Source organism: Carassius gibelio, chromosome B14, assembly GCF_023724105.1.
Source record: "Carassius gibelio isolate Cgi1373 ecotype wild population from Czech Republic chromosome B14, carGib1.2-hapl.c, whole genome shotgun sequence".
NCBI lineage: Eukaryota > Metazoa > Chordata > Actinopteri > Cypriniformes > Cyprinidae > Carassius > Carassius gibelio.
Genome location: NC_068409.1, coordinates 12,355,710 through 12,367,776, shown reverse-complemented (window position 1 = coordinate 12,367,776; position 12,067 = coordinate 12,355,710). Strand labels below are relative to the sequence as shown.

Genomic DNA, 12,067 nt, shown 5'->3' with positions numbered 1-12,067 from the left:
CTTCACCCCCATGGCTCTCATTCACATTCTGCACAATGTTATCTGTGGTATACCTCCTCTTTCACTCGCTCTTTTTCTGTGTATATTTTTAAGTAAGTCTGAATCTAAAAGTAATTTTAAAGTAAAAATGCTATCTGTTTTTTATTTGATTGCTCTAGATTTGCTGTGACTCCTTGTAATTTAGCCAAAATATTAATATAAATGACTAAACAACAATAATAATAATTGTTATTAGTAGTATTATTCATATATAATAGTATTTTTAAATACTATTTTATAGTAAAAAATATAATAGGAATGTATTTCATATTTTGTTTAATATTTATTTCATTAACTATTTTTATATATATTTTTATTATTATTTAAAAAATAAACTAAAATAAGAAATACATACATTCTACATTATTACTAATTTATTGTATAACAGAAAAATAATAATATTATATGTAATAATATTATATACATATATATAGACTATTGCACTGTAAAAAAAATATAAAGAAAAAATATAAGATTAAAGTAAAATATCTTAAATGAAATAAAGTGCAAAAAATTTACAGAAATTTTTATTAAAGGTTTTACAGGAAAAAAAATATTTATATTTTTATTTTTACAGATTTTTCCTTGTTTCAATTAAGATATTTTACTTTAATTTAACGTTTTTAATTTGGCAGCCTTAGCTGCCAGTCGTTTAACTTTTTTTTATGGGTCTTTATATACAAATGTCCAAATGTCTTTATTTTCAAATGTTAAGCCATTGTTCATTCATCATGTGGAAAACTGCTTCTCCTTTGTTGGCTACAGGTTTAAAAATGCTTCTCATTACAAAATGCTTTACTACTTGTTTAATTAAATAGGAGCCTTTGTGATTTGATAATCGCACTAAGCCATATCACGATTTCAGTTTCATTTCGATTAATCGCTTGGCCCTCTTTTCTATCTTCTCTTCCTTTTGCTCCATCATTTCTGTCTTTATCTCAGGGTCTCACAATATCTCTGTATCTTCATATCTCAGCGGATCTGGCAGTAGTAGCCAGTTGTCATGGTAACGGCAGAGCGCAGATTCCCGTGGGATTGTGGGGATTCTGTGTTGTGCTGAGGTTGGTCACTGTTTGGACTGCTTTACCATTCCAGTTAAACTCGTGCAGCACTTCAGGCGCTGGACTTTCATCTGCACCTTTATTTGACTGTACAAACGGTCCCTGAGGAACATCGGTTTGCTCAGTGGTTGCTCGTTCATAGTGCAGAAGATTTACAATTTAAGATGGCTCTCCTAAAATTCCCAAGAGGTAATATAAAGATGCGTAAATGACACTAAGAGTATAGCATTATAAAATAAATGTAGATCATCAGAGAAATGTAAGAACAGGATAGTCTCAGTTTGCTGTCTAGGAGAAATCCCTGAGATACCAGAGGAGGCTGTGTGTTCACCTGTAGAAGTAGGAGCATCCGCGCACCGTGTTGTGGCCGAAGTAATCTTGATTCTTTTCATTGCCGAAGTCCTCCAGCGGGTCGGCCCAGAGCAGATCACACATGGGGCCAAATGCTGGCGGTTCCTTGAATCTGTCCAGCTGAGAGACAAACAGAGAGACAGTTTAGTATAAGTAGTATAAGAAATGTGCTCTGTTTCGAGAATCAATACTGCATAACAATGAGTGCATGTTTATTATTTTATTCTAAATGCAAAAGAGTGGCACTATATTAGTTAACAATTAAAATCTTAAAAAGTTTTTACATTAATACAGTGAGTCATATGCTCAGTGTCAACATCACTAAAATTCAATATTATTTAAATATGCTAATAATACTAAGAAATTAAAAACATTATTAATATTTAACCATATTTTTCTGTATTATTATCTAATTTTACATCACACTATTGTTTTAATTTGTTAATACTACTTTTTTTACTCCATTCACATTTATTTACATTCGCATTCTTTTTTTTTCTGCATTGAAAATAAAAATATACTTTGTTGTATAAAGTAACGAAGACAAGAATAATAATAATAATAATAATAATAATAATAAAAAAACAGTTTTGTGTGCTGTGTTTGTGCACAGCCTGTTTATTGCTAAAGAAAACACACCAGAGGCATTATGGGAGATTTTCAGAAGATCCTTCAAACGTCTGTTGTTAGAGCTCAGTCTTAAAATGTAAAACATTTGAAATAATCTAGGACTGCTTGTTAGGGAATTTCTGGGGAACAGGAACTGGATTTACCGTTCAAAAGTTTGGGGTGGGTAAGATTTTAAGTGGTTTAGTCTAACATGATGATTTGCTACAAAATATTTTTTTTTTTCTTGAAAACAGTCATGCTGCTTAATATTTTTGTGAAAACCATGACACATTTTTATTCTTTGAGTAGAAAGTTCAAAAGAACAAGCATAAAATATATACAAACTCACACTCACCCTCTTAATGTCATCTAATGTGTGTATCTCTGGAGACAGGCCGCCATGAACACACAAAAACTGCTGATTCATCAGAGCAGCCAGAGGCAGACAGTCAAACGCATCCATGCACGCGTCATACACCTGCTCCGAGTATTTGATTTTACCTGAAAGGAAGAGAGACAGAGATCACACACACCTGCACGGAACATCTGATTTCTCCCAAGAGACAGAGAGAGACAAACAAAGAGAGCGCAGAAGAGATACGGATGAGAAGTAATGTCATTCCAGAGCTCAGATATGAAGTGAGCTTCTTCTGAAGAGTTTATTTTCTCTGTATGAAACTAATTAGTACATTAAGCTCTTGCATTCATTTACACTTTCAGAGGACACTAAACCTGAGATGTGCGTGCGTGTGTGTGCATGTGTGAGAGACAGTCTGTGCTGTGTCAATCTCACTGCTCCAAATCTACCAATCTGTTCAGCCACATCACCACAGCACTCTGCATTTTCTCTCCAGCTCTCCCTCCGTCAAGTCAATCTCCTGAACTCCAAACTGAATGTCAGAATGAGAAAGAAAGGTGATTTAAGCAATTTTGAGCGTGGCATGGTTGTTGGTCTGAGTATTTCACAATCTGCTCAGTTACTGGGATTTTCACGCACAACCATTTCTAGGGTTTACAAAGAATGGTGTGAAAAATGAAAAACATCCAGTATGCGGCAGTCCTGTGGGCGAAAATGCCTTGTTGATGCTAGAGGTCAGAGGAGATTGGGCTGATTGATTCTAGTTGACAGAAGAGCAACTTTGACTGAAATAACCACTCGTTACAACCGAGGTATGCAGCAAAGCATTTGTGAAGCCACGACACGCACAACCTTGAGGCGGATGGGCTAAAACAGCAGAAGACCCCACCGGGTACCACTCATCTCCACTATAAATAGGAAAAAGAGGCTACAATTGGCACAAGCTCAGCAAAATTGGACAGTTGAAGACTGGAAAAATGTTGCCTGGTCTGATAAGTCTCGATTTCTGTTGAGACATTCAGATGGTAGAGTCAGAATTTGGTGTAAACAGAATAAGAACATGGATCCATCATGCCTTGTTGCCACTGTGTAGACTGGTGGTGGTGTAATGTTTTATTGGCACACTTTAGGCCCCTTAGTGCCAATTGGGCATCGTTTAAATGCCACGGCCTACCTGAGCATTGTTTCTGACCATGTCCATCCCTTTATGACCACCATGTACCCATCCTCTGATGACTACTTCCAGCAGGACAATGCACCATGTCACAAGGCTCGACTCATTTCAAATTGGTTTCTTGAACATGACAATGAGTTAACTGTCCTAAAATGGCCCCCACAGTCACCAAATCTCAACCCAATAGAGCATCTTTGGGATGTGGTGGAACGGGAGCTTCGTGCCCTGGATGTGCATCCCACAGATCTCCATCAACTGCAAGATGCTATCCTATCAATATGGGCCAACATCTCTAAAGAATGCTTTCAGCACCTTGTTGTATCAGTGCCACGTAGAATTAAGGCAGTTCTGAAGGCGAAAAGGGGGTCAAACACAGTATTAGTATGGTGTTCCTAATAATCCTTTAGGTGAGTGTATATATATATATCAGTATATATCATTAATTCAGCTGGACCTAATTCAAATTAATAATTTTAATATTCATTTTTTTTTATCATGCTAATGACACTTCAGACTCCATGTAGAGAGGAAGATAATTATTGAATAATGACTTTCAATCGCAAACATGATGATGAGTAAATAATGACAAATGTAATTTTTATTTTATTTTATAAAATAATACATTAATTGTTTTTTTTATGATTATTTTAAATGATACTTTATTAGCAGAAGTAGAAGTAGTAGTATTTAGTTTTATTTTAAACTAATTTTGGGTGTATGGTGTGTCCCAATTTAGAAAGCACAGTAAACATTTGTTTACAAGTTTGAGCATATTAATGTGTGTGTTTGTGTGTGTTCTGTCAGTCAGCAGATGGTAAAGGAGGGCACCCACTCCTCCTCACTCCCCTCATCAGGGAAATCACACTCACAGGCTCCCTGGGCCTAGCATTAACAGGCAAATTAATTTTCTGCTAATCATACTCCCTCTTTCTCTCACTGCATCTCTCTTTCTATCTGACAAGAGACTGCTCCAGAAAAGACCTCCATCAGAGGAGAGAGGAAGGGAAATGTTGTGTTTATAAGAACTGAATAGTTTCACACCTTAAATGTAAGTGTAGAGACACCATGAATGACAAGGAAGAGTTTTCCTCGTGTCAGTACTCACATTCTTGTTTGAAAGTGAAATATTCAGTCAAATGTCTACATTCATGGTTTCCCCGCAGCAGAAACAGCGTCTTTGGGTAGAGGATTTTCAGCGACCAGAGGTAAAGGACACACTGAAGAACAGAATACAGACAGAAAGAAAGATGCTTTCACAGAGCAAATCAAGATATTTAGACAGAGGTGGTGTGTCCTACAAACTAGGGTCCCTAAGCAGCGATGAAAAGAACCTTAGGATGTACTCACCTCAATACTGAAATACCCTCGGTCCACATAGTCCCCTAGAAACAGGTACCTCGTTGTCGCAGGAGACCCGCCAACCTCAAATAACTTCATCAGGTCGAAGAACTGCCCGTGAATATCCCCGCATACTGCAACAACACAAAAAAAGATTGCCAATAGCCGAAGGAAACAGTAGTGCTTGTAAAAGAGTAGAGTTAGAATAGTAGGAAGAATTTAGCAGAATTGCTGTTTGTGACGGTTTAAAAAGAGAACGACTCTAATTGAGGCCTCTTAACTGTAGTTGAGTTTCCATTAAATAAACTAGAATAGAAACCTTACAAATATTTATTATTTTAGGATTAGATGTATTTATTAATTTATACAATTTTCTAATAATTTTAGCCCATTTAATCCCATTTTTTTCACAGACATGAAAATATCCAAATGATGTTTCATTAGTAACCCTTTGAAATAATCAGTAATTATTTTTTTTTACATTTTGGAAAAGTGTGTGAAAAAGTGTGTTTTATGTTTTATGTGATAATGAGTGTACTGAAATAAAATATTTCTACAGTCATAAAAATGGTTAGATATCTTAACCCAGCTATTTTGAACTGTTTGATCACATTCTAGGGTTACTGTTATGCATAAAATACTTATGCAACATTCGTAGGAACACTAAGATAAAAAAAAAAAATATATATATATATATATATATATATATATATATATATATTTTTTTTTTTTTTTTTTTTACTTTTTTGTACTTTTTTTCTTTCTTTTTTGTAAACTATAACATATTATATTTATGTTATATATTATATATATATTTATATATTTATATAACATACTTATATTAATGCTTAGAGTATTACAACATGATTATTGTAAATTTTTTGTAACATTTGAATTTTTAATTTAGCGTTATATTTTGTCACTGAAACATTTTATTGTCATTTTCACTAGCAACTGCAATTAGATTAATATTGTATATCTAAGTTCACTGTTATCCCACTGGTCACTATTGTGACCATCAGCGTATTTACTCATTCTATAACCGCACTCAACAAAATGAAATATATTTGAATGCATATATTTATATTAGACACCCTAAAGATCATGTGAACCAAACATCTTTGTCATATATTTATGTTAAGACACTTTACTAGCCTTTAGTTTTGGAGCTTTGATGCAGCCTTCATCTTCTCAAGGTACAAACAAGAAGTAAACTGCTCTGGTCATGTGATGATTTGCATTAATCACGTGAAACTGCACATATTTAATTGAGACCCTTTATTTTTTTTCATATTTGCAGGAAGTACACTTACACATGTGTCAGTAAGGTTTTTAGAGATTTATAAATGAAAACCTTTTTTACGGTCACAGTGGGATTAATAGGGTTTTAAACACAAACGTATATTAAATAAATAAATAATATCTGATTGTTATACAGTTATTTGCCACACAATAAGTATTTGAGCTTACATTTTCAGTGACGAACATGTAAACATATATTTTGGAGAAATTATATATATATTTTTTTAATAATTAAACCTCATTTTTAGAACACAAGTACATATTAGAACATCAAAATGCCTCTTGCGATTATTCTGTGATATACAAAGTCTGGTTGTTTTGTCACCATTGTAAGATCTTGTATAGCTGATCACCATCCTGACAGAAATGTGTGTATTTGAGAAAAAGAGTAAGCGACTGAAGAGTCGTTTTAGATTTAATGAAGTCGTCTAATTGGAACTATTCACATGTGAGTGTGTGTTCCCAATGGGAGGTCAAAGGGTTAAAGGCCATGAGGTCTGAACGACTGAAAGCACACATAGCTAACAATCTCTCTCTGTAATGGGTTCCAGGGAATTAAATCAGTTAATGTTTAATGACTCCTGTGTGTGAAATTCACCAGGCCACCAGCTGATGAGGGTTCAGAAATGCATGCTGGGACAGAGGGAGGAGTTCGGTCTCAGGTGTGAGGACAGCGAGAGCAGGGAAATGTGCTCGTTCCTGCTAAATGATGGTATCTTCATTCTGCGTCAGACCTGCTGTCTATGTTAAACAACGCTTTGACTCATGGGAAATTAAGTTCAGGAGGAGCAGTTCATTATCTGACCTCTCCTAACAATGTCATTTATTCCATAACGTCTTCTCAGCCTGTCTTTTCAAAAGTTTTCTACTTTATTAGGGTAAAAAAAAAAAAAAAATGAGTATGCAGTGTAATTGCATAAATACATGCACATGCATATCTTAAACTCCCTGTCTCTAGAGATATATTTCATATTCATATTATGTATATTTATGTATTTGTGTATGTATCTTTTTATAATCTGACACATGTCTAAATTGAATCACAAAAGACAAAATGTCTCTTATTTTTCTCTAGAACATGAATATAATAAATCCTTTTGTTCAAGATTATGGGTATATAAAGGTAAATATTCAGCAATGTTCATTTCTGTTGTCATAAATAAAAAAACATATGACACGATGCTGTTTGAAAATTTGAGGTTGGGAAGAATTTTGAATGTTTTTTGAAAGAAGTATCTTATGCTCACCAAGGCTGCATTTATGTGATTGAAAATACAGTAAAAACAGTAATATTGTGAAATATTATTACAATTTAAATTATTCGTTTTATATTTAAATATATATAAAAATGTCATTTATTCTTGTGATGCAAAGCTGAATTTTCAGCATCATTACTCCAGTCTTCACTGCCACATGATCCTTCAGAAATCATTTTAATATGCTGATTTTCTGCTCAAGAACCATTTTTATTATCAATGTTAAAAACAGATTCATTAAAGAAATTCAAAAGAACAGCATTTATTTAACATACAAATCTTTTGTATCATTATAAATATATTTACTTAAATATTTCTTAAAATTGCACCAACCTAGTGCAATTGTAAACTTTACATTAAATATTGCATATATTAATATTTTCAGTAATTAATCAAATGTGTATATTAAATTCAACATTTTATTTCAAGGACCTCTGCCGAATTTTCACAGAGTGCAACACAATGCATTCTGGGATTATCAGCTCAGTAGATTTTGCAATAGAGCTAACAGAGCAGTGAATATAATCAAATAACATCAAATAATTATACATGGATGCCTTATTTTGGACAATTTTAATGCAGTGTCGCACATATTCTTTGTGAAGGCTATCCCTGAATGCATTGTCTTTAGCTCAGAGTAAATACAAGATGGCTTTTTATATTTAATTTAATAATGACAAATAAAAATGTACTATTACACTGTGTTCTTATGCATGCAATATTTTATTGCAATTAGAATAACAAGTTGCAAGCTTAGCGTCATGCTCACATCGAACTCTAGGCCTATTGTAATCTATTACGAGTGGAGTCTCCTGTGTGGAGAGCTATTTGTATGATGCATTGATTGTAGTGATCCAAATATGTCACTTGTGAGTTTACATCTCACTTAGGATGTAATACCCATATTAAGCTGTGTTTGGGAACAATAACAGTTTCTGTTTGTGTCTATTGATTCTTGTCAGAGATGTCTATATCAGTAACCTGTGACAGGGGCCTCTATGTCCAGCATGGTCTTCTCCTGGCGGAGGATGGCGGCCCCCTCGTTGATGATGCGCAGAGCGACGGGCTCCTCCACGCGGCCCTCTTTAGTGAGGTGAGCCTTCAGCAGGTCCACACGCGGTTTCCCCTCGCAGTCGAACACCTCTCGCATGCTTAACCTGTGGCTCAGCGGAAATGGCACCGCTGCAGAGAGAGTAAGAGAAGGACAGAGAAAAGAACTGAGTTCAAGATAACCAAAAGGGAACCCGATTACAGAATAAATAAATAAAATATCCATTGTACAGTGACACATCCAGAATGCTGAGTGAAGCTAGAACACATAAAACATACACAATGAAAAACCTCCAGATGACTTCGTGAGGAACATGAGGATGAGAGACCAGACTGACTATACTGTTTAAATCTCAGTAATATCCGCCAACACAATCTGCAAAATATTATTGATAAAACATATTCTACTATTGATTCTAATTGACAAAGGAAACAAAACAAGTAAAAAAATCCAATATAATTCCAACAAAGGAAGGATCGAATCATAAAATCTGGGCATACTGAGACACGCATACCAGTAAAAGTTACTGTACTGATTACACATTAAAACACACACTGACCAAAACATCTATACGGATTACTTATACATTGGGAAAATAAATGGTGTAGAATCTACTTTTGAAACTCAATTAATAATTGAAACAAATAATTACAAAGAAATGGCAAGTAACAAAATGAATGGAACATGAAATTGAAGTAGAATGATTCAAATAGTATTTTCTTTTAAAACAAAGCATTAATCTTTATTTAAAATTTTGAAAAATACTTTTTAGAGCACTGTAAGTTAAAAAAAACGTGTAGTAAACTACCCAAGCTGTTACTATAACAGTACATTTTTAAGTAATATTTTAAGGCAGCAGTTGAAACAGCACTTTTTTTTTACACTGAGCATATGTTTCAACAGTCTAATTCAACTGGGATTTTACCATAAAAGACACTTACTTCAAACAAATTTGCTCAGAAACAAATCCAAACATACATATAATGATTTTATGCATTTATTTACAAATATTTTTTTAATAGACTTGGAAAAACTCCTCTAAGTAAATCTCCTCTCATCTCTCAAATTTTACTCCTCAGACAGAAATCAGATGAAATCAGATCATATTATCTCATGTTTGTTTCCTCCAGAGTTTCAAAAGAGAACTCAACAATGTCTCAAACTTTGCTCAGATATGCTGCAATGCAAGACAAGACATAGATCTTCAAGATTTTAAAAAAGAAACTAAATTGTTTAGGGAAATACTGTATATTTTAGCAAAGTATTTAATAAATACTTTCTAAAACCGCACACAAACATGTTTGATGATTAAAAAGAGAGAAAAGGTCAGGACAGGCAAGTAATCCCAGTAAAACAACAGTGATATTGGTTTATTATAATTTCAGCATTACATAACATGCTGGAAATGATGATGAAATGGGAAAAAATAGATACACCGAGAAAAAGACAAAAAAGTCTGTAAAAAGGTGAAATGAGAGCAAAACTGTGGCAAAGTGTTACCGGGCAACAGCAGCCAGAGGTTGGCATGCCACCAGTGAAGCGTATCACACACACACACTGAGTCATAGCAGCCCACATGCTAACCCATTTCCACATCCAAAAAATGTGTTTTTAGAAACTTAATTTCAGTCAGATAACATTTACATATTTCAGAAACAAAGGAATGGAGTCACTTCCATGATGCAGAACATCAGATCATACACAGAGAAAAGTTGTATTGCCCAAAAGTTTCTCTTTTGCTGCTCGGATGACTTAATTGAGTTCTCAAGCATGTTAAATTGTCAACTTTGTTTTAGGGGATTCTTCTTAAATTCCTTGCAAGCAATAAAACGAGACTCAAATGAGACCGAGAAACACTGACAGAGAAAATATAGAGCTATAAAAACCAATGGAAATAGGTGAATTTGTTGAGAAAGTTTTGAGTTCATATTTAAATCTGACTATTGATTGTAGCAATGTCTCAATGAGTTAAGATTTATATATGAACTGAAGCATTTTACATAAAATTCCTCTAAGACCCATTAAGTTATAAAGGTGATATATATTGTGCAAATCTGACTTTTTCCATTTTTAAATGCTATATAAGTGGGTCCTTAGTGCATTTACCAGGAATTGTGAAAAAGAACAACCTAGTAAATTTTTGGTGATCCTTTCTCTGTAAGCTTGTGAAAAAACAAGTACGCGTGCTTCAGATGTGTGCACTCAGAAAACCGTATATCAGAAGTTTCAACTAATATGGTTTAAAATGCATTTCAGCATGGCAGACATGATAATCAGAACCAAACAGATGTTTTATGTCAGAGTATCTGAGGTAAGAGCTGTAAAGACAGCCCTACTCTAGAAAAAGGGGTGGGGAGCAGCAGCTCATTTGCATTTAAAGAGACATGCACAAAAACAGTGTGTTTCTGCTTCCACTCAAAACAGGCATTTTTAAAAATGATATAATAAATTTAATAATAGATTTGTGAGGTATTTTGAGCTGAAACTAAAAACTAAAAAAGGGGCACATTAGGTCTCCTTTAAGTACTATGAAAGGGCAACCTTTAAGTATGACTTTCTCTGAGTTCGCATCTGAGCCTGATTCTGCTCAAATATTAGCATAGTCTGAGAAACAGTTAAGATTTCTTCTAAAACCCTCAGAGGAGATATTAGGGTATTAGGGAAAGTCTGCATCTCTCCAGTCTAGGAGAAACACTTGAGATATCAAAGAGATGTCATGTGTGATTTTTCTTTCCTGCTGATAAGAACACTATGGCATTTTACTAGGCTCAGTTTGTTAGGACAAGCTCTACAGTGAATGTGTGCGTGTCTTTATTTAGCAGTTTGGGTATATTATTGAAGTGCAGTATGCTGCAAAGATAACTTACATAACACTGACTCCTCAGGCAAATGCACTGAACTCACACACACACACTGCCAACTCCACAAACATTCACTTGCACATAATAAATGCACACTCACACACACATGCTCACGAAAAAAGAAATATGCATGACTCGTGCAAAGCCAGACATGTGCATGCAATTATTTTGTGCATGCATTTGCACATATTTTTCAAAAAGACTCGAAAATAGGAAAATAAAAAGACCCCAGTAATCTCTCGTTTCCTTTAAAGATTCAAGAGATCTCAACAATGTCTCAAACTTATTGCAGACCCTAAAGTCTGCAATCAAAGGAGATTCAATATCAACTCGCATGATGTTTCTCTTCAAATTCTGCTGCTATTCTCAATAATTTAAACCCTGTAATCTTACCCCAAGCCAATTGTCCTATTTGTGTTGATTTTGATTTTACTTAAGAAATTACAGAAAAAACATCTTAAAACTTGAAAGAAATTATCATATGAGATCAAGCGATCTCTGAGCAATAACCTTTTTCTTTTGGTTACCTAAAACACTAGCGAAAACAAACACACAATTTTACAGTACAGATATTTGCATGTGTTCCTTCTGAATAAGCACATACTGTATGCTGTCCTCTTTCTGAACATGAGCATAATTATTATTGTCGTACACAGTAATAGAGCGA

The 12,067-nt window shown here is 34.2% G+C and overlaps 1 protein-coding gene across 4 annotated transcripts in view; it reads right to left on the bottom strand.

Moving 5' to 3' along the window:
- The window catches only part of LOC127971720 (protein phosphatase 3 catalytic subunit alpha), a 43,275-nt gene that overhangs the window by 14,876 nt on the left and 16,332 nt on the right, over positions 1 to 12,067 (bottom strand). For all 4 annotated transcript variants that reach the window (XM_052574934.1, XM_052574932.1, XM_052574933.1 and 1 more), the window contains exons 2-6: positions 8,470 to 8,670; positions 4,940 to 5,064; positions 4,698 to 4,809; positions 2,416 to 2,561; positions 1,432 to 1,571 (exon numbers count right to left, since the gene is read on the bottom strand). In XM_052574934.1, coding sequence (XP_052430894.1) covers positions 1,432 to 1,571; positions 2,416 to 2,561; positions 4,698 to 4,809; positions 4,940 to 5,064; positions 8,470 to 8,670 — 724 coding nt within the window. The remainder of the gene's footprint in view (positions 1 to 1,431; positions 1,572 to 2,415; positions 2,562 to 4,697; positions 4,810 to 4,939; positions 5,065 to 8,469; positions 8,671 to 12,067) is intronic.